This window comes from Sphaerodactylus townsendi, linkage group LG03, assembly GCF_021028975.2.
Source record: "Sphaerodactylus townsendi isolate TG3544 linkage group LG03, MPM_Stown_v2.3, whole genome shotgun sequence".
NCBI classification, from domain to species: domain Eukaryota; kingdom Metazoa; phylum Chordata; class Lepidosauria; order Squamata; family Sphaerodactylidae; genus Sphaerodactylus; species Sphaerodactylus townsendi.
In genome coordinates, this window is record NC_059427.1 from 71,894,164 (window position 1) to 71,916,956 (window position 22,793).

General features: G+C 52.6%; 1 protein-coding gene across 1 annotated transcript; it reads right to left on the reverse strand.

The window, feature by feature from the left end:
* Positions 1-16,161: 16,161 nt before the first annotated feature.
* On the reverse strand, positions 16,162-19,402 carry EGR1 (early growth response 1). The gene is made up of 2 exons (XM_048490504.1): positions 18,968-19,402; positions 16,162-18,688 (listed from the first exon to the last, which is right to left on the reverse strand). Exons 1-2 carry the CDS (start codon positions 19,209-19,211, stop codon positions 17,307-17,309), a joined length of 1,626 nt encoding a protein of 541 aa, XP_048346461.1. The 5' UTR covers positions 19,212-19,402; the 3' UTR covers positions 16,162-17,306.
* Between the last annotated feature and the right edge of the window lie 3,391 nt (positions 19,403-22,793).

Below are 22,793 nucleotides of genomic sequence, written 5' to 3' on the forward strand. Positions count from 1 at the left end.
CCACTATTACTGTAGGAGCATTTACTGTTCACAATAGGAATAGACAAAGAAGAGATTTGAAGCTTTGGAAAGTAATTGGGATCCCTTCAGCAGTACAAGTGGGTGAGATAGTGAGCCTTTCCCCACTCTCCTCGATCCCCCCTATGCCGCGCGCTGCTCTCAGCGCCCTTCATCCCAGGCATGCGCCCAGGCGTCCCCACAACCCCGCGCTCTGCACGGGGTCATCAAAAGGCGCCCTTTGCAAGAGCGCCAGGGATGCCGCGCGCTGAGGGGGTGCGACAGCGGCAGCGTCGGGGCGGCTACGCTGTCCCCGCCCCTGTCATGGGGAGTGCCGGGGGACCCCGCGCTATTCTCCTCAAGTAGCGCAGGGTTTAAGGTAAGTGGGGAAAGGCCCATAGTAAAACCGTGGTCCTATGTGTGAAGCATGGCAAGATTTATCACCTGTGGTTGATCAGGGTCCAGTGTAAGGTGAGGAAGAGAGGCAGTAAGTCAGAATGACCAATTGGAGATGGCACACTTGAGAGACTGCAAGAAAGAGGGGGCATGCCGGGTCCTGGCGTGCAACTGGGTCATGGAGTAAATAGAGTTGCTGGGCCTGGCAGTTCCAGTTTCAGTACTGGGGGGTCATAAGGTGTACATTTGCCATTTTAATACGCACAGAAACATAAACAGAGCTATCCAGTGTCAAGAAACCCTTTACTCTTTGCATCTCAGTAATATTCCCCATTTAGGGTGGAGACAACCACATCTGGCCTACTTTGTCAGCACATTGGCTTTCAGTCAATCCCTGCCATGCATACATGAGGAATGCTTAGATAATCCATTCAGATAACACCCAACCGCCATTTCACAGCCTTAGTTTTGTATGTATATCTGATACAAGGGGACTGAAAAATTGTTTGTGTGGTGGGGGTGGGGGAGCAGCCAAATTATGGCTGTTTGAATCCACTTGTAATAGAGCTATATATGGACAGGGCTAGCTAAAGCCACACCTAGCAGGCTGTTCCCTTGCCACCCCAGTGGGGTGCAGGGCAACAGCACAGAGCTTCCTCCCATCCTTGCCACAACTGCTTATATCCAGGATGAGTTCCAAATACAGCACCTCTAAGGCTTCACCTTCTGGGGACAGCAAGGAACCTCCTTTCTTCCTTGTTGCCCTTGCAAGAGGACCTTGGATATGCAAGACAGAAGAATCTGTGGGAAGTTCCCACTCCCCAAGTATGCCACACTGCCGCTCAATGATAGGAAAGGCTAGAGACACTTTTTGCATTTTGAAAATCTCCACCTGCTCTCAGCCATTCTTGTCCCCTCCTCTCTCCCCAGTCACAATTGTAAAGCGATTCTGCTGTCTTTGGACAGCTCTATCCCATCCTGATTGTGATAGTTGTCCCTGATTGGGGCCAGGATGGCTAGCCTGCAGGCCAGAAAGGGACAGATGGGATTATCCAGAATCCAGGGGATCTTTGGAGCAAATGCCATCATGGTGCCCCGAGCAGCTACATGTGCCTCTGGGGCCATATGCCAGTCCTGAATCTCGATGGGATGGAAGCGTCACACATGCAGAGGGTGTGTGCTTGAGGCACTGAACCCCAGTATTTAATAAAAGTGTGCTGCAGAGGTTGCACGTCAAAGCAGAACATGAAGGACTTCACTATATTGCTCAGGGGCAAATTCAGAGTAAACAAGCTTCAGAACTGGTTCTCTGGACAAGGCACCCAAGTAACTGCTTGAGGGTGGCACATCAAGTAGAGCAGCAGTGCCCCACAGGGACTCATCTGCCCTCCAACCATCAGTATTATGGGATGCGTCTGGCTCGCCTCCTGAGCCTTTGCTGCCATTGGCCCTCAATGAAATGGGTATGCTTTACCTGGGGCAAGAAAATACCTCATGTAACTTTGAATTAGGTTTAATTCTGGGACACTTTGTTCTCAGTCTTCCCCCTCTCCCAAGGATTCATAATGCCTTCTCTACAAAGTACAGTTTCAGCCAGTGCCCAACTTGCACTGTAAGGGGTTTCTTTATACATGTATCCACAGGTACCGTATATACTGGCGTATAAGACTACTTTTGAACCCTGGGAATCATCTGTAAAGTCTGGGGTCGTCTTATACGCCGGGTACTGAGCGGGTGGTACTGAGCGCCCAGGATCTGGAGCAGCAGCGCTGCTGCTCAAGCGTTTTTCGCTGCTACCCTCACAAGCACTTGCGGGTTGCCAGTTCCTCACTCCTGAATCACCTAAACTTGCAGGCACTCTACTCTCTACCTTGGCCAGCTGCCTGCCTGCCTCTCTGCCTGTTCAACTGCAGCCTGTCGCCACCACCTGCCATGATCCTAGTGCAACTGTCAGTGTGCCCTCCCCAGAGGGAGAGATGATCTGGAAACTTGGTGAATGTGAAAGGGGGGGGGTCAAGTTTCCCCTCTTCCTCTGAGTGGGAAAATTTCCCCAAGTTGTTCAGGGCACGATTCTTTGGAGTTCTCCTAGAGACGTCCAGCAGCTGCATGTCATAAGCATTTGACGTAGTCTTACACGGCGAGTATATCCCAAACTTTATATTTTAACTGGAAAAGTGGGGGGGGGGGTCGTCTTATACGCCCAGTCGTCTTATACGCCGGTATATACGGTATTAAACTCATCACATGATGTCCTCTGTAGGTTTGTGAAATATCCCTTACTAGCGGGGCCCGGCCACGTATTGCTGTGGCTTATTGTGGTTAAATTGGAAAGGAACAGTAGCAGCAAATCAATTGCAGAGGCCAGCAGTACGTGCTCATGGAAACGCGTAGGCTGATACTGTGATACTGTGCGATGTCATCGATGGAAACGTGTAGGCTGATACTGTGCGATGTCATCGATGTGTGTGACCGCATCCTCTTCTGTTCCCTTGCATGGCACCCCTCCCCCTACCTACCTCCCCTTTCCCTTTGCTAGAGTGGGTGGGTCATATCCAGATGCTGTGCCCCCTCCCTCCCCTCCCTTGCATGCCACCCCTCACTCTCTCCACTCCCTAACTTCTCTTCCCTTGCATGCCTCCCCCCGTCCCTTCCCTCTCCCACCCTCTCTTCCCTTGCATGCCACCCCTCCCCCTCCCTCCCATTTCCCTCTGCTAGGGTGGGTAGGGCATATCCAGATGCTGGGCCCGCTCCCTCCCCTCCCTTGCATGCCACCCCTCACTCTCTGTCCCCTCCCTCACTTCTCTTCCCTTGTATGCCTCCCCCTCCGTCCCTTCCCTCTCCCTCCGCTAAATGTGTATGAGAGTAGGTGTGTTGTGTGGTAGTAGTGGGTGAGGCACAGAGAGTGAAAGGTACCTACGTGTGAGGGGGGGAACCCCACCTGACATCTCACACGGCAACGTGTATATGTGTTTCACTTCCACTCGAATTATGGCCTATGTTTTCACTGCTCATATCTGGCCATCTGAGTGAACATTCTAAGGGCGCGAACATTCTAAGGGTGACAGTTACACCCAGGCAGCTACATGGCCTGGTGCGCCAGGAAAAGATGTTTTACCTGGCTCAGGTGTGTTGTCTGACAGCGGGAGGCAATGCGATGGGAACACAGTCGGGGGAATGAGTAAGTGTCTGTGAAATTTTCAGAGCGTTTGGGCCAGCAGGTGCGGGGTTATTCTCAAAGCAACAAACGCATGGTTCCATTTTTATATATATCGCTTATGGTTGCATAGTAGATGTCCTTTTTTCCAGAACCACTGTTTAACAGAGAGACCAGAATGCCAAATTTTATTTGACCATCCTATAATCTGCAGTTGGGTCTTTCTAGTTGTCCCCTATATTATGGAAGTTTCTCTTGTTTTATAACAATGTGGAATGAGTAGCTTTTTCCAGAATGCCACGCTTGACAAGACTTGATGGAATTCCATTTGACTTGTTTCTACCTCAAAGTTCAACAAAACTTCTTAGTACTGAAACTTTGCTCTGACCACCATGGTATGTAAAGTGGCCTCAGGAACAGTCATGATGAGTTCATCCAGTTAAGAGACTGACAACCTGCAACGATGTTAGGGTGTACAGCACAGCATATCAAGGAGTGTTGCTAAATGATATGAGAGCATTTGAGAAAACCCCATTGATTTCTAGGTGGCTGTAATCAAAGGGCAGACTTGTACAGGTACCAGTTATTGTGCTTTTGCAGAATCAGGAAAAATTAGTAGTAGTTCTCAAGCATGACACTTCCTCCCATTGAGAGCACATGCTCATTGCCTCTGTTTTGGCTACATTCTAGTAGGCTGGACTGCTTTTGCCTGGATGTTGTATAAGGAAAAAAGTGCCAGAATTTTCCAATACTTCACAATTGCTTTCTCTCCTTTTCTCCATGCATACATTACCTACACACCAAGAAAAAGAAAATTTCCCTACTAGATCATTTTTCTTCATGGCACCACTATTATACAGGCATGACAAAAACCTATAGAATCTGAATCCTGAAGTCTACTTTTCTTTAGACCTGAACATTGTTTACAAAAGCCTTGAGTGTAACACCTGGGATATAAATCCATATTCCCAGCAAGATTATAATAATTACATATCTTATCCCTGAGAAAGAAGTTACGGGCTCCTCCAACATAAACCAGCTGGGAGTTTGCCATGTTTCATTTTACTGATGCATAATGTTCAAAAAGCCAACAAAGAGCTTCTAATATCTGCACATACACACTTCATTATTTAAAGCAAGTTTTAACAAGACAATCTGATTTATGTGCCAAACCCAGAACTTTAAAAACAAAGCCCTTTGGAATAAATAAGAATTTCTTCTGGCACTAACTAAGAAGAGCCAGCATGGTCTCCTCCACCTGAGTGGCAGAGGCTAATCTGGTGAATCAGATGTGTTTCCACACTCCTACATTCCTGCTGGGTGACCTTGGGCTAGTCACAGTTCTTCAGAACTCTCTCAGCCGCACCTACCTCACAAGATGTCTGTTGTGGGGAGAGGAAGGGAAAGGAGTTTGTAAGCCATTTTGAGTATCCTGACAGGAAAGAAAGGTGGGGTATAAATCCAAACTCTTCTTCTAATATGAAGCAGCAAAGTCAAGCATTCAGTTACTCTTTTCATACTGCTTTCTGGCTTGTATTTCACCCTGAACTTCTTAAATCTCTGCAGTGTTTAAGATCTACTAACATTCCTTAAGGAAATAATGGACATTGATTGAATCTTTAGTTTCCATCACCATTAAACCTAAATAGAATCCACCCAAAATAAACACAATGGAATTTCCCCTCTTCCCTGCCTCTTCTTACTCAATAATACTCTAAGCTCTCTTGAATCAGGCACATTTTAGTAGCACATTTTAGAAGCTCCTAAGAGCTCTATAAGCAGCAGTCTGGAAGAAGACATTAATATAACTTGAAACCATGGAAAAAACCAAACCCACCATGCTGTTAAACTGATACTCCACTCTTCAAACCAATCTTAAATTCCTAATTATGCATATTGAATATTCAGTCATTGAATGAGGTGACATTAATGTTTTGGTGACAGCCAATTATATTCTTGAAACTCCCAGAAGCAGCTGTATCTGAGTCAATGTTTTGAAGCTGTGGTCAAGTGGATGAGGGGGAAACAAGCATACAATGAAGACAATATGGGGAAACAGGGGAAGTGGTCACTGGTCAGGAAAACTGTTGTGGCAGTGAGGATTGACATACTGTACTTTGGATACTGTTAAGAGTTTGAATGTTCTTTTGGACCTTAATTTTGAGATGATGTTGGAGGTTAATGCCATGACTACTAGTGCAATCCTAAGCAGAGCTATCTGCTTCTAAGCTTATTGACTTAAAATGGATTTAGGAAAATGTAATTCTACTTAGGAAAGCTTTTTTCCCATCAGTACTTGATTTAGATATTATTCTTGCTTGTGGACTCACCAGTTTTGCTTCCATATACAATACACTGTATGTAGGAATACAACTCAAAAAGTTTTGAGGGTACAGAGAGCAGGCCCTTGTTCACTTATAGAATCTAGCTGCTATGTTCATACTGTCCTAGTTATGCTTTTGCTTCTGAGTTCAATCCAAAGTGCGTGTTCTTATTTCCAAAAGCCTTCATGGCCCGAAGAATCATTTTGCTATGTATGAACATGTATGCACCAATTAAAATTCTTTGCAACAGCACCTTCTTTCCACTCCCCATGTCACTATATGTGTGTAAAGTGCCATCAAGTCATAACAGACTTATGGTGATATCAGCCAGAAAGGGGCTTTCAAGGCAACTGATTAAGCAGTTTTCAATACTTTCCTCTGCAGAGTCTTTCTTGGAAGTCTTTCTTCCAAGGTCTTCCTTCTGAGACTGGGCAATACCATGCTGCCTTCCTCATGAAGCTATACACAGAAATAATTCCATTGAAGGTATAAGATTCACCCAAAAGTTACAGGTTAGACTTCTTTTCCCCATATATTGCCCCATGGGATTATAGAATAATAGAATCATGGAATCATAGAGTTGGAAGAAACCACAAGGGCTATCAAATCCAACCCCTTGTCATGCAATCAAAGCACTCCTGACAGATGACCATCCAGACTCCATTTAAAAACCTCCAAAGGACACTCCACCACCCTTCATGGCAACGTATTCCACTGTCGCATGGCCCTTACTGTCAGGAGGTTTTTCCTAATATTTAGGTGAAATCTCTTTTTCTCTACCTTGAACCCATTATTCCTTGTCCTAATCGCTGGAGCAGTAGAAAACAAGCTTGCTCCATCTTCAACATGACAAATATTGAAACATGGCTTTCGTGTCACCCATTAACCGTCTTTTCTCCAGACTAAACATACCTAGCTCCCTAAACTGTTCCCTTGCATGTTTCCTGACCTTTAACCATTTCAGTTGCCCTCGTCTAGACTTATTCCAGCTTGTCAATGTCTTTCTTGAATTGTGGTGCCAAGAACTGGTCTGAGCATTCCAGGTGAGGTCTAAATGATGCAGAATAGACTGGTACTATTACATCCCTTAATCTAGACACTGTACAGAAATGTCATAGTGGTTAAGAGCAGGTGCACTCTAATCTGGATAACTGGGTTTGATTCCCACTCTGCCACTTGAACTGTGGAAGCTTATCTGGGGAACTAGATCAGCCTGTGCACTCACACACCAGCTGGGTGACCTTGGGCTAGTCACAGCTCTTCCGAGCTCTCCCTGCCCCACCCACCTCACAGGGTGTTTGTTGTGGGCGGGGGGGAGGTGATTCTAAGCCCCTTTGAGTCTCCTTACAGAAAAGAAAGGGGGATATAAATCCAACTCTTTTTCTCTTTTTCTATTGATGCAGCCTAGAATTGCATTGGCTTTCTTGGCTGCTGCAACACACTGCTGACTCCTGTTCAGTTTGTGATCTACTATGACTCCAAGATCCCTTTCACAAGTACTGTTGTCAAGCCAGATGCCATCCATCCTATATCTGTAGATTTCATTTTTTCCTGCAAACGTGAAGTGAAGTGATTTATCTCTGTAAATTCATTTTGTTAGTTTTGGCCCAGCTCTCTAATCTGTCCAGGTCATTTTGAATTCTGACCCTGTCCTCTGGGGTATTAGCAATCCTCTCCTAACTTGGTGTCATTTGCAAATTTGATCATCATGTCCTCTATTCTATCATCCAAGTCATTGATAAAATATTGAATAGCACTGGGTCCAGGACATAATTCTGTGGCACCCCACTAGCCAGGATGAAGATGAGCCATTGGTAAGCGCCAATCTGTCAACCAATTACAAATCCATCTAACAGCAGCTCTGTTTAACCCACATTTTCCTAGCTTGCTTGCAAAAATGTCATGGGGGACCTTGACAAAGGCCTTACTGGAATCAAGGTATGCTACATCCACAGCATTCTCTTTGTCTACCAAGCTTGTCACTCTAACAAAAAAGAAATAAGATTAGTCTGGCATGACTTGTTTTTGAGAAACCCATGTTGACTTTTAGTCAGCATTCCCTTCTAAGTGCTTACAGACTGTCTTTTTAATAATCTACTTTAGAATCTTTCCTGTACTGATGTCATTCTGAATGGGCTGTAATTGTCTGGGTCATCTTTCTCCCCTTTGTGAAGATTAACCCATCTCCAGTCTGATGGGACTTCTGTTCTCCATGAGTTTTCAAAGATTATCACAAGTGGTTCTCAGATTACTTCTGCCAGTTCTTTTAACACCCTGGGATGTAGTTCATCAGGCCTTGGAGATTTGAATTCATTCAAAGTATTCATGTACTAGCTCTTTATACTGTGCTGAATTTCCCCTACTTCATCTTCTGTTCCATTTCCCCCTGGTTGAGCAGTTTTCCTTTTGGGAGAAGACAGAGGCAAAGATGGTGTTGAGTAGTTCTGTCTTTTCTCTGTCCCGTTAGCATTTTGCCATCTTCTCCATGCAGTTACTCTATCATATCCTTTTTCTCCTTTTGCTATGGACATAACCAAAAAAGCCTTTAAAATTTAACTGACCTCTCCAGCAAGCCTGAGCTCATTCTTCGTTGTAGCTTTTCTGACTTTCTTCCCATACATCCGGGCTAATTGTTTGAGTTCCTCTTTGGTAATTTCACCTTTTCCCATTTCTTGAACATGTCCCTTTTAAATTTCAGCTCAGTTAAATGCAGAGGCGTGGCTCCAAGGGGGCGGGGGAGTGTGCAACGCACTGGGTGTGCGCCCCTATGGGAGTGTGGTGAGGGTGTTCTGGGGGTGTGGCAGGGGCATTCCAGGGATGTGGTGGGGGCGTTCCAGGGTAGGATGGGGGCAGAGGACACACCAGTGCACTGGGCGCTTTCCCCCCTCTGGTTAAATGTTCTCTAGACATCCATCCTGGTTTCCCTTAGACACCTCCCATTTTTCCTCCTCATTAGAACCATCTGAAATCGTGCCTTCAAGATCTCACTTTTAAAAAACTCCCATCCATCATGAACTCCCTTGTCTTCTGGACCATGAAATTGTTTACAAGGCAGTGAGGAATTTGTTGGACCTTATAGTCTTGCAGTTTGACTTTTAACAAACACAAGAATAATTGAAAATTATCCCATTACTACTACTTCTCTCCTTTCCAAAAGTCTGGTCACCTGTTCCAGGAAGGCATCATCCAACTCCTGAGTCTGGCCTGGGGGTCTGTGAGACCAGTGGACTAACCAAAGCCAGGGGTGTGCATGACAATGTTTGGATCATAAGGGATTAAAATAGGGGAAGGGATTGATGTTTTATTCATTATTATAATTATTAAACTTGTGTGTTCTGTATTAATTTCTATTGGTTTCAACTGGAAGAATATTTCCATCTGCAACCTTTCTGATTTTTATTCAGTTGAGATTATCAGTGCAATCCTAAAAACATTTTCTTGGGTGTAGGCCCCACCAAAAATATCTGAGTGGGATTCTGAGAAGACCTCAGTAGGATTGCTCTGTATGTAGCCCTATGAGAGCCCAGACAGCAGAAAAACCCTTCAAGTACAAGAATAAGGAATGAAAGAGGCCAGAGTTTAGCACTAACAGCCACATGCTGCAGCTCTGCCTAAAAGGCAAAGTCACACCAACACTTCCTTTAGGTGGGAATCAGAGTGTAGTCTCTCTCATAACTGCTGGAAGTAAATGGGGGACAGGCGTTGCTGTTTTTACATGAGCAGAAAAATATGACAGAGCTCAGATGCTGAAGGAACACTCCCTCAGCAAAACAGCTTTTGGTAAGTGGTCATCACGTTAGAGGCACAATTAACTGGATAAAAAAAAGTGGGGGTGGGAAGTCAGGCAGCAAACTCTCTCTTGCACGACTGACTTATTTGGAAAGTAGATCAGTTCATCAAGGGAACAATAAGAGAACGATAACTGATCAGAGAAAAGGGGTCCCTCTGCCCAGGGCCCTCTGCTGCAGCACCTCCAAGGGCAAGAGCCCTACAAACAGCAGATTTTGAGGGAAACAGACACTGGCGGCATTCTTTCACAGCAGCACTTTGTGGGCCTCCAGGGCCGGTTCACGAACGCCTTGGCAAGCACCCGCACCTCGCCCTTTGCCTTTGCCCCTTGGCTCGGCTCTTTCACCGCCGGCCTTGGCTAGGCCGCGCGCCAGCCGCCGAGGGAAGGAAGCGCCTTTTATGGCGCAAGGAAAGGCCATATATGGCGCGGAGGAAGGGCCATATTTGGGCAGAGCAGTTCCTGCCTGGAACCAAACGAGGGCCGCTTCCGCTCAGCTTTGGCTCGGTGGCGGCTGGGATCAGGTGACGCCGGGGACGGCTCCCTGCTCGGCTGCTGGCAGTCTCAGCGCGCCTGGGCTGCTGGAAGAGGCTTCTCAGGGAGCGGCTTCGCGCGCCTCGGGGCCGGCCAGGAGCCAACCGCCGCCGGGTAGGCTTGCAGGAGCCTGGGCGCGGGAGCGGCTGGGCGAGGCTCCAGGGCGCTGGGGCTCCAGAGCCGCTCCCGAGCCTAGGCTCCAGCAAGCAAGCCTGCCCGGTTGGTTGGCTGGCTGGCTGGCTGGCGGGGGCTCTCCGAGTCCATGGAGCGCGCCTTCCCTTCCCGCGCTTGGCTCGGGTCCCGCGTGACGCAAGGCTTTTCCTGTCCCTTAATGGTCAGCGCCGGAGCCCGGCTTTAAATTACAAACAGCTGCCGACTGACTGAGCCAGGCCCCCATCCTCTCCGCTGACTGGCCCGTGGGGAGGGCTTTCGGCTTCCAGGGCAGACAGGAATGCGGAGTTCTCGCCGCGGAAGCCGTGTGAACCGAAGCCGGGCAAAGGCTCCGGCTGCAGACAGACCGAGTCAGCAGCTTCCTCCCACCCACTCCCGCTGCGGCCATCTAATAAAAGCCTCCACTTGGCAGCGTTTAGCTCAGCGCTCGCCAGGCAAGTGGGAGATTCCCAGAGTCTGCTGGAAGCCAACGGGCCAGGCGCGCTTGGGAGAGGAGGGCTCGAGCGCCTCTCGTTGCTTTCCAGCGGCCAGCTTTGAGAGCCACTCTCTGCTGTCAGCGAGCAGCATTTCTGCCCTGCCCGTATAGATGCGTGGGAGACTGCAGCCTTATGCACTCCGGACCGCCAGTAAGTCCCCTTGAAGAAGGCTGACCAAAGAGTCCCTATATATCCGTGTCACTGAACACGAGGCTTCCCCTAATGCCTTCGTTTGTGCTCTCTGTTGTGTTCTAATGCGCTTGAACGTGCGATTCAAGTGACTAAACCGCTCCACAAGCTCCCACCCTGACAGCGGGTCCTCCCCTTTTCCAGTGCCCCGCATTTTTCTAGTGGTGGTCAACATATAATCCAAGGGTGAATCAAGTGTCGACGTCCTCGATTCATTAACTCGCAATAAGACGTCTGTTAGCGGCGCGCATTTTGCAGAATCGGAATCAGTTTGCTGCTTTTAACCCTTTCCAGGGCGCTCCTAGGAAGGAAAAGAGGGCGCCAGGACAGCTCTGCGAGATCAGGCCAGTGGCCATCTAGTCCAGCGTCTGGTTTCCTGAAGTAGCCAACTGGATGCCCTCACTAGCCCTTTCTCGCTGTGGTTCCCCACCCCCTTGGGCAAACAGTGGCGCACGGCTCAGTTTGCCTAGCGCCATATTGACTCTCCCTGTCTACGGCCTCAAACTGGCCATTCCTGTCTGCTACATCTTGAGTCCACCTTCTGGGAGCTCAGGATAACTGACTAGTTCTCTTTACCTCCACTTTATCCTTACAATAACCCTATAAGGTAGGCTAGGTTAACAGGCAGTGACTGGCCCAGCCTTACCAGCAATCGGTTGGCCACCCAGGGGTCTGAACCCGGGCCTCCCGGATCCTTGGATCTTGTGCTTTATCTTACCTGGAAAAGTTCTCAGCATCAGGAGTCAAGCTGACAGAAGAGACTTGACGGGAATCTATTCCATGCCTGCGGGGAATAATATTGTGATTACCGGTGACTCCTCCTGCCAGGTGTTTATTTTCTGAAAAGAAGGGCTGCCTGCGGCTCATGCGTGCCTACCTGAGTCACGCCCTCTGTCCTAGAAGTTTTTCCTCCGCAATTCCAGACGCGTGGGGAGGTAAAGGCACCCCAAGGGGTGGACTTCGGTTCTGGGAGGCAGCCATGGCACAGACAAGACCGGGTGCGGGGGGGGGGGGGGGGGGGCGGAGAAAGGGGGGGAAAGAGCAAAAGAAAGATACATATAACTCCGCCACTGAGAGAAAAAACTCCCAGAACTCAGAAACTCAAAGTGATCGCACTCTGTTCTAGTTACTTTCTTTTCTTTCCAGACCTCAAAAGGAGAGTCGTTCGCAAACTTCGCAGTAAAATGGGTTCTGTAGGATTCCGACGCAACAGTCTTTGGGTGGAAAAACCCGGCTCGTCCTCCTGAGTAAACCACTGTGTGCCTCTCTCAAAGACACAGATTGGTCACTCAGGTGTAGGCTGGAGATTAGGATCGCAATTTCATGCTCGTTTGCTTGGGAGTAAGTGTAAATCCCACGGAAGTTTAAGTGGGCGTGGATAGGATAGACGGCTAGAGTTATCTCAAAACTTTTCCTTGCCTGCTCTTACTGCCACGCAAGTGCGCTCGGTCAGAAGCAGCATCTTCGCTTGCTGCTGGGATGGTCAGTTTCTTCAAGGAGAGGATCCCTGAGTGGGACATTAAAGGCCCTGCCTCTTTCCAGGGGGCTACCTGGGAAGGGTTGAGCTGAACATCTCCTTTGCGGAGAAGCCCCCAGGTGAACCGGAGGTGGCGCACCCTAAGGACTCTCCGAGGACTGGGGAGGAGAGCATCCCTCGGGCATCGGCAAGGGGCGGAGGGGCGGGCACCTGATGTGCGGGATGAAGAAGGTGGGAGCTGGTGGGGCTGAAGAGTCAACCACTCCCAATTCAGGCGGCCCAACATATTTCACCTCCATCTATATCGAGGGAATAATAATATTGGCCTGCCTTGCAGGGCTGATATAAGGATTGTTTGTTGTTTATACGCCGCCTTCCTTACTGAGGCGTAAGCCGCCGAGATAATATCCAAATAATAAATTAGAAGCGCTTGAAAAAAAGGGGGGGGATGCTGTTCCTCATTAGGGTGGGGCTGGGAAGGGCATCCTTAGGGGTTCGGTGATGCCTCGAATTGGCCGGGGGAGTCATGATTCTTCTTCCTGGAAGGTTTTCAAGAACAGACTGCCCAGCCATCGAGCAGGGATGCTGCCTTGGGGTGGGGCAACCAGCTGGAGCAGATGACCCATGGAGAGCCGTCAGCCGTCAGCCAGGTCAAGAGAAAGACAGTCCTTTGTTCCTCTTGCACAGCAGTGTAGCAGGCTGAAATCCATCAGGGGCAGCTTTTACTTGACCCAGAGAAGCAGGCATCAGAAAAGCATTACCTGTTGTATTTATGCTTGCGATTAAAACCCGAAGAAGAGATGGCAACGCTAACACAGGGAACTGCGGAAGGAGTTAATGAATTATGGAGCGAGTTCTATAAATCTCCCGAATATATCTACCAGATCGCAAAGCTGTCTTAGTCCTGTTCCCCGAAGTCTGTTTTTCATGGGACTGCATATCCATTTGCCAGTCCCTTCATCCTCACACTTCTTTTGGGAGAAATCGCATGTCTTCTTTAGTGTTCCCATTTTACAGAGGAAGAGACTGATGTCACCAGCCCAAGCTCCTGACCTGCAAGGAAGCCCCCCACCCCGCGTTTTTCAATGACCCCGACGTCTGTTCCGACGTGCTACTTGCCCCAGGGGTTACCCGGGTTGCCGTCTTATTTGTAGTGGGGCTTCTGAAGGAAACTAAAGGGGAGACTCCCCTCGCCACCCCTGTGCCAAAAGAAAGAAAGAAAGAAAGAAAGAAAGAAAGAAAGAAAGAAAGAAAGAAAGAAAGAAAGAAAGAAAGAAAGAAAGTGTAGGGTCCACCAAGAAAGAAAGTAAGTGTAGGGTCCCAAGAGGGGGAGATGGCGACCTCATAGTTTTATTGAGGAGAGTCGGTTGGTCGCCAAAGCAGAATTCCAAAATGGATTATCTCATCGCCCGGATTCCTGATAAGGCGGTACCCAGGAGAAGAGCGCACCGACCGAAGTGGAGCAACGGGGGCGGGGGGGTTCGCCCAGAAGTGAGCCTGGGGTGGGGGAGGGGCAGTCTAAGCATGGACACCAAGTACACCTGGAAAATAAGGGGCCCGGCCGGGGCTGGATGGAGTGCTGCTGACGGGCACCCTGTGGCTGGGTGATTCTTACCAGGATCTTTTGTTCGACGGCTGCTCCTGGTCAAGTCGCCGCCTGCTCAGGGGCGCTGGCCATACCTTGGGGTCGATGCAGCTGCTGCTGCTTGAGGCCCTAGAGCGCCACTCCCCCCTGCTCATTCCCCCATCAGTTCTGAACCAAAATCTAGAGTCCAAATACTCGACGGCCCAGGAACAAATCGGTGTCCTCTTGCGCAAAGAGCGCCAGTAAGAGCCGGAGTGCAAACGCAGGAGCACTGTTCAGAGAGGCTTCGGAGTTAGCCCCTCTCTCTCTACAGGCGAAATTAAACCCTGAAAGGTCTGGAAAGGATGTCCCTTCTGCCCTGGAGGCTCTTACCCCTAACCTGCATCCAGAGTCGGTCGCAGTCACTGAGAAGCCTCTGCATATGCTCAGAGGCTATCTGATCCGCTTGGTTAGTTCAGCTTTCCTGGGCTGAGTCCCCTCTTGCCAACCTCGCCCTCTAAGACTGGCAAGATTGCCCAGGGGGTCCTGAGCCGCGGCAAGATAAGCAGAAATTTAACGAGTGGTCCATCACTAGAGGAAACCTCACCAGCAAAACTTCTGCCTGCCTTGCAAAAAAAGCTGGCAACCTTGGAAATCAGTTGTTCTCTGTCTCTCTTTAACAGCTCACTCTATAGGAGCCGCGGGAGGAGGGGGGGGGGGTGAGGAACTTCACTCCAGTGTCTGCAAGAATGACTCCCTGCTGAAACTCCTTGGCCACATCTGCAAATCCCGGCCAGAGTGGAGATTTGGGCAGGACTCTCTTGCCAGCCTCAGTCTATCGTCTGTAAAACGGGCACTATGGCGACCCATCTCTCAGGGTCATTGTGCGGGAGGACAGAAGTGAAGGATGCAAACCCACCCGAGCTAAGTCAGATTCCTGAGGGCGTGAACAAGCCTTGAGTGGGGGCAGAACGTGCTTTGCCTTTGAGAGGAACGAGGCCAGCGGCTCTCCACCGGTCCCTGAAGGCTGGACCGGCTCCTTCGAGTCTTTCGAAGGCAGGTATTTTACACCTCATTTTGCAGCCGAGACCCATAGAGGGGCGAACCCCTGGGTTATAGCAGCCCCCCCCCCTCCTTGATCCAGGGAGCCAGTCAGTAAGATCTCATCTACTGGACGTGAACTTGATCCGCCTGTCATCTTGCGACAGCCATTAAGCTCAGCACCCACCCCCCGCGCCCCCAACTGCTGTATCCCGGGAAGAAGAGGTTGGATCAATCCCCCTACCCCAGGGGCAGCCATACTGTGAATCACGCATGGGGAATGGGGGCTCTTCACCGCGATCTGGGCTGCCTTTGCGATTGATCTCATCCCAGTTTAGAGGTTTCTTGTTCCCACAGATCTTCATGAGCTACCGTGCAAACCACCCGGAGGCCTTGAGGCTCCTGAATACCACACCACTGAGGCGTGCGGGGGGGGGGGGGGACGGACGGCTTTCTGCTCTAATTGTCAGGACACCCCCCTCCCCGCCCAATGCAGCAATGGTCCCTGCACTAAATGGTCCCGCCGTCCCTTTCTCAGGCGAAAGGGATGGTAGGTTTGGATGCTACAATATACTCAACTCAAGGCAGCCGCTGGCCATAGTAGAGACGTGCATAGACTTAAGATGGAAGGAGCTCAGGATAGAGACATATCAGCACGGGTTACACTAGGTAGGGGCAGGCCGGGAGGGTCCAGGCAGGGGATGGGTCTCTTCCACTTCCTGCGCACTTGCCAGGGTGGGCTTAGTTGGTTCGTTTGTTCCGCTGCAGGAAAGGCTGAATATTAACCCGTTCCTCAACCCAAAGTAGCCTGCTATGCCACAAAGGATCGCGATCTCCTCCCCTCTCCCCCCAAAGGGACCCCCACTGCTATGGTTAAGAAGAGCTCTCCGATTCCGGAATCTTCCCTCTGCAGGCAAGCAGGCAGGCAGGCCTACGGGACAAGCAAGGGAGCGCTGCCCTCGCCGCCGGCTCCACGCACAGAAAGGGCCAGAAGGTGTCAGTAAAGCGAGCTGCCAGCCCGCACCTGCGACCCTGGAAGAAAAAGCCGTACTGCTGGTCTCTCGGTATTTTATTGACTTGTCTGTAGGGTATTGTACACCAAATATCCCATTGGCAGTAAAGCGCATTCAATGTGTTTATAAGCCAAACAGTCACTTTTGTTTAAACAAACACAAGTACAAAGTCAAAAATAAAACCACAAAAATAATGAACCGCATGTTCATAACATACAAAAATTGCTGCCTACTCAGTAGGTAACTACAACATTCCAACTCCTGAATATATTTATAAATTTACACTTCTGTAACAAAAATAGACTTTTGAGAAGTTCGATTTTTTTGTGTGTTTTGTTTTTTGCTTACATTCTGTCCTCGGGCTCCTCCCCTCCTTGTTTTTGAGCCTGAGCCTCCTTCCACACTTTCCCTTTCACCTTAAGGCTAGATGCAACGCATCCAATCACACAAATGCATGACGTCAGCAGGGCTTCACAACAAGGCACCAAGACTTGGGACTTGAAAGGAAAAAAAACCCAAACAAAAACTTTTTGCCACGTGAGAGAGTGTATCATCCTCAAGGTGATATTTACAAAGAACATCACACTCTTGACATGCTCAAATACATAGTTAAGTGCTGATTTTTTTCTCCCTTGCCCCCCTCCCCCTAACAAGTTGTAAAAATCATTACAGCTTCGTCATCACTAAACGAGCAATTTTTTTTACCATATACAAAAAAAATGGCCCTTGGTACTCCAAATAATGCAATATGAGAATGCAAAGATTTTTTTCCACGTCAAGAGCCCAGAAGGAAAGCAAAGCACATTTACAATATACATTGTCTGGGCATGGATGCCAAAGTCCCTTGCTTCCTAATGAATCGCGGCGGCGGAGAGGGTGGGCGAGAGGGGAAGAACCATAAATGAAAGGAGAACGCCAACGCCCATGCAAAATCAAGTCCTTGGACAGAAGCAAGAAGAACCTCGATGGGGCGGAGTAACTGTTTTTTTTTTTCTTTCAGGCAGTTGAAGTTCAAAGGGAAGGAAGTCCCGGGACCTCGAGGGCTGCAGAAAAGCTGTGGGTGGGTTTGGCTGGCCAGAGTCAACTCCGCCGTGCACCCCAGCCTAGAAGGGAGTCAAGGCCAGCGGGAAGATTCCTCCTCCTCAGCATGGCCTGTGCTTAGGAAAGGGTCTCTCTCTCCCCCTCAACAGATCTCAATTGTTCGTGGCGAGAAAGTGGAGGCCATGTCGGACAGGGCCGAAGTCACTGAGGAACTGAAGGGGCTGGCCAGGCCTCCAGGCGAGGGGAAAGGGGTGGCAGCCGCCTGGCTTTGGAAGGTGGAGGAGGCGATGGAAGCGTAGCTGGTGGCCACAGAGGACGAAGGGAAGGAGGGGAAAGGTGACGTCACGGGAGAAGAGTATGAGGTCACAGGGGGTGCGTATGTCGTCACGGGAGGTGAATAGGAGGCCGGCGACGGGAAGGAGGCGCCCCCAGGGGACGTGCTGTAGGGGGCCAGAGGCGAGGCGGCGGCGGCGCCCCCCGACGGCGCCTGGCCCTTGTCGGCCTTCTTGTCCTTCTGGCGGAGGTGGATTTTGGTGTGGCGCTTGCGCTCGTCGCTGCGGGCGAACTTGCGGCCGCAGATGTCGCAGGCGAAGGGCTTCTCGCCGGTGTGCGTGCGGATGTGGGTGGTGAGGTGGTCGCTCCGGCTGAAGTTGCGCATGCAGATGCGGCACTGGAAGGGCTTCTGGCCCGTGTGGATGCGGATGTGGCGCGTGAGCTCGTCGGAGCGCGAGAAGCGGCGGTCGCAGGACTCGACGGGGCAGGCGTACGGCCGCTCGTGCGGCGGCGTCTTGCTGGGCCGGTTGGGGTACTTCCTCATGCGGCTGGGCTTGACCAGCTGGGCCTGGTAGGCTCCCCCGCCGCCGCCGCCGCCGCCCGGGAGGCTCTTGTGGTCCTGCGGGCCGCTCCCACCGCCGCCGCCGCTCTGCGTGGCGAAGGCCTTGATGGTGGAGAGCGGCGTGAGCGAGGGCGGCGGGCTGGGGAAGGGCTTCTGCTCCAGGCTCAGCTCGCCCGGCGGCGGCTGCTGCGGGAACAGGTAGTCCGGGATGATGGGCAGCTGGAAGGAGCCCTTGGCCGCCGGGTAGGCGGGCGGCGGGAACTGCAGCGAGGCCCCCGACGGGCTGGCGAAGGGCTGGCTCGACGCCTCCGGGAAGATGTCGGCCCCGCTGCCGCCGCCTCCCCCCGGGCTGGGGTAGGTGGGCGCCGCCGAGTAGATGGGGCTGGGGTCGCTGGCCTGCACCGAGCAACTCAGGGCCGGGCTGGGCGAGGCTGCGGCCGAGGTGGGTTGCGAGGCGGAGGAGGTGGGCACTTGGCTGGCCATTCCCACCAGCCCGCTCACTAAGCTGAAGAGGGGCTCCGGCCACAGAGGGGTCCCGTTGCCTCCGCCTCCGCTCGACGACGACGACGAGGCCGGCTCCAGCGAGAAGCGACCCGTGTAGGTGATGGGCGGCAGGCGGGCGGTCTGGCTGGGGAAGCCGCTTTCTGCCAGCGCTTTCTCGCCGCCCAGGGACATCTCTGGGAAGGGATCTGCCGAGAGAAGCACCGCCCGAGGTGAGTCCCGCATCACTTCACCCCCAAGGCCAGCCCTGCAAGAGGCTCGCTCCGCGCTCACCCTCCCCCCGCCCCCGGGCTAAGGAATGGCGGGCCACCGGGAAGGCTCCAGTTGCCGAAGCCCCCAGGGCGGCTGACGCACATCGGAGAACCCCCCCCCCCCCGCCCGCGCGTCTGCCTGCCCGCCTGCCTCGGAGCGCCCAGCGCCCGGCAACCTTTCCCCCCTTCCCGGCGAGAGCGCCTCTGCCTGCCTACCTGCTGCGAGATGCTCGAAGGACTGCTCCCCTCCTTCGCCGGCGGGGTTGAAGCCGCCGCCGCCGCCGCCCTCGTGGCCCCCGGTGGAGCCCAGGAACTGGGGGCCTCCGCTAGCCAGCAGCATGATCTCCTCCAGCTTGGGATAGTTGGTGTCCATGGTGGGGGGCGAGTGCGGGAAGGAGCCGAAGGGGTCGGCCATCTGCAGCGAGGGCAGGAGCTGCATCTCGGTCTTGGCCGCGGCCATGGGGGCGCTGGGGCTCGGGCTTTGCCCGGGGCTGCACGTCAAAACAGGGGCGGGAGGGGGGAGAGAAGAGAACCGGGCGTGGGCGGCGGCTGCTCGGCTGGCCCGGGGATCCCCCTGGCTCTGCCCGCCGGAGGCGCTCGGTTGCCCCGCCCGCCCGGCCCGGGGCTCCCCCTGGCTCTACTTGCTGGAAGCTCTCGGCTCCCCGCCCGCCCCAGAGCAGCCTGTATATATCGAGTCTCCTCGGCCCTGGTCCGCCTCTTTCCTGACGTACATATCCATATATGGGAGGCAGGAAGCCCTTATATGGTGGGGGGGTGAGAACTCCGCCTGGCGTCAGAGGCTGACACTGGGGGAAGCCGGCCGGAGAGAGGGAAGGGGGAGGGCCGGCCGAATCGCGCGCCGCAGTCCTGCTGCCCGCGTGGGCCTCGAGGGCCTTTCCGTGGGCCCCAGTCTGTCAGCCGGGCCCCTGGAGGCGCCCCGCGGGTGCGGTGTCCCCCCTCGCCTGCCTCTGCGGAGGCCTCCGGAAGCCCCCGGACGCGGAAGCCATATTAGGACAGGCCCTTATAAGGGCTTGTTCCGGCGCGAGCCTTCCTGCTCCTAATATGGCAATTCCGGCGAAGGGAGGGAGAAGGAGAGCGACCAGGAGAGCCCGGCTGGGAGGGGGGAGGCGGAGCTGGGAGAGCCGCGGAGGAGCCCTCGGTCTCCCTGCTGCTGCTGCTGCTGCCCTATGGGGCCAAGCGGTGCGGCACCCGCCCGCTCCCGTCCTGCGCTGGAGGAAGGGCGCGCCCGGGCCATTGGCCGGTGCCGGCTCCGTAGGATACCCCCTTCCCCCAAGGCTCCAGGGGGCGCCCGCGGAAAAAGAAGCCCCGCAACTTAGCGGCGGTGGCCTCAAGGCAGCAGGCGCCAGGGGGCGCTATGAATTACCTCGTGCAAACAGCCACACAGCAGGGGCTGGGTTCACCATCACCTGCAGTGCGTTTGCCGGAGGCTGGAACACGGTCAGGGCAAGTATCAGTGCAGACAACGCTTGTAGTCCGTGACAATACCCGTGAGTTTTGGACAAGAGAGTAATGCTCGGGAGTACACGGATCTTTCAGTTTAGCGTCCCCCAAATTGTTTCCAATCCCGTTGGCGTCTCCTTCTGGCGACCATTTTATTACGACTGTTGACCAGCGTCGCGTGTATTCGTCATATGCTGATACACTGCAGCGACAGAGGTGCTGGCAGCTTACCTGGTGTGGATGCCCCCTGGCCACGCACAAGCAATCTCTCGGGCCACGGAGCTCTGCATGGGGCCACCCTGCAGCGGTCGGCTAATCTAGGGAGGGACAGGGAGAAACATAATAGGTTGGAGGAGGCAGGACACGCCACTTCCTCCCTCGAGAATCGTGTCAGTAAGTGGACCCTATCAAAGCCATTTCCTGTGCATTTGGCTCCCTTTCCATGTTTTTTTTTTTGTGCTAAGTATTTATGTTCTATCCCCGCCTATAATAGAGTGGTCGCCTGCCCGGCTGCAAGGCCTTGATGATATGTACATATTTGGGCATCTGAAGAACTGCTCATTTATAAAGATTTCATGCCCTCTTTGCTCCCCGGCCCTATCTTGTTCTGTGCAGTTCTTGCCTTCTCCTATATTAATATGAATTTAATTGTATAAACGTTGTTTTAAAATAGTGTTTATATAGTGTTTATATGTATGTATGGTGTAAGCTGCTGCAAGTCCGGTTTTACAAAGGGGGGGGGCGGAGTACAAATAAAAAGTTATCCTCGACATTGCCAAGCACTACTGTTTGCTTGACTTAGTGGGGGAGGAGAGTTAGAAAAGAGAACGAACAAGCCGTGCCAGGGCCGAAGCACCCTTGGCGCACACACTGCAGAGGCTGCAGCAGCACCTCGTCAAAGGGAATTTCCTGATGATGCGAGATGCGGGGAATCTCGGGGAGTTGCGAAGCCGGCGGCTCGGTGCTGCCCTCTGGTGCTCAGGGCCAGTAGCTGCGACCAAGCGTCGCTTCTGCAGCTGGCTGGGGCTGCGGAGCTGGCTGGCAGCCGCCGCAGGGGTGGGGAGGATTCGCCCCGCTTCCTTGCGCAGCCCAGGGATTCCTCGGGGCTGGGGAGAAGCCCCTGCCGCTGCTCCGCAGGCCTCCGCTGCTGCGTATCGCTCCCCGCGCCCCCACTTTCTTTGGCTCCTGCCCAAGCCAGAGCCTGAGACGCAGTGAGATCGCACTGAGCCTGCGCGGCCGCCTCTGCCCGTGCGTGCTTCCCCCGCAGTCCTCGGAGACCCGGCTCGTAGCTCTGAGCTGGAGCGACTCCTCTGCTGGAATTAGGCGAATGCTGCAAAGCGGGCGGAAGCAGCAGCCCGGCGCAACACACCGCCCCCTCCACCCCCGGCGCGTGGGGCTGAGGAATCCCTGACACTGTGAAGGGAAACCCTCCTCGGCATCCACAAGCACAGCCTGCCTGCTGCGGATGGGCTAGGGGAGGGGGGAGGCGAACCAGCCTCCACTGCAGAAGCCTCTGCCAGCCCCCGCCCCCGCTGCTGCAGAGGCAGCCCTTTGGAGGGGGGAAGTCCATCCTTAGCAGGATTCCCTCCCCTTTGCCAGGCGGGCGTCATCTCCGCCATCTGTGCCGCTGGAGCTCCCCCCTACACTACCCCCCCCCCCCCAGCAGCACATCTTCTGCAAGACATGGCGTGTGTGCATGACTTCGGGACGATCACCAACCGCCCCAAATATCGCACATTTTTACTGAACTGCAGTCCACTCCAGGCAACGGGCGGGAAGCTGGACGGGCGTTTGACAGCTTCATTAAAACGAGCCTCTCCCCAGGTCCGAACAGCCCCCTCCCCACTGCGCATGCTCAGGAGATCTTGTGTGTCGTCGACTTGCTCGTGGTCTCCTGGCCACGTCATACTGCGGGCTCCGGAGGCTCCCCCTGCCTTGCTGCGGGCTACTGACTGCCCGCCTTGAATGACTGAAGAGAGAACAACAAATGCCGTCTGCCATTATTTATTAAGCAGGCGCAGGCAGCCCGGGCTGCAAATGGCTCCCTCACAGCTCCTTGCTAAGCAACAACAGGAGAAAAATGTAGCGCAGTGCAAAATTATGCTCCCTTCCACTCGGCATTGCTCAGTGGAGTATTCCCAGAAGAGTCCTTCCTTCCGTAGTCAGGGTTTTAGGCAGGAAGAGCATACTTGAATGGACCTCGTGTCTTTGAGCACCATCCTGCCATCCTAATGTGCTCCTACCTCCCATGGATGAGAAGCTCAGCATGGTACCCAGATGTGTGCCTGATGTTTTAGTCCTATGATGGGAAAGATGAATATACATTTGAAATATGGATAGCTTTACAGATAGGAGATGCTACCTGGAAATTGGAGCAGATGAGGGTTTATGGAAAGGAAGCAGCCCAGGAAAGGGGGAATCGTCTGTTCCAATAGCTGTCTGGTGTGGATGCCCAAGGAGGGAAGCCAGGTAGGCAGGGCCCATACATGTGGGGGGAGGGAGGGGGAAAATAAGCGCAACTAGCCTAGAGGTCCAGAGACTTGGCCCAGGCTGCAAGCCCATTACTGCTAAATGGCTTATT

Coding starts and splice junctions, on each gene's coding strand:
- EGR1 (XM_048490504.1), bottom strand. CDS start 19,211: ATGGCCGCGGCCAAGACCGAGATGCAGCTCCTGCCCTCGCTGCAGATG. Junction 18,689..18,967: donor CTTCGAGCATCTCGCAGCAG/GTAGGCAGGCAG, acceptor TTCTCTCGGCAG/ATCCCTTCCCAGAGATGTCC.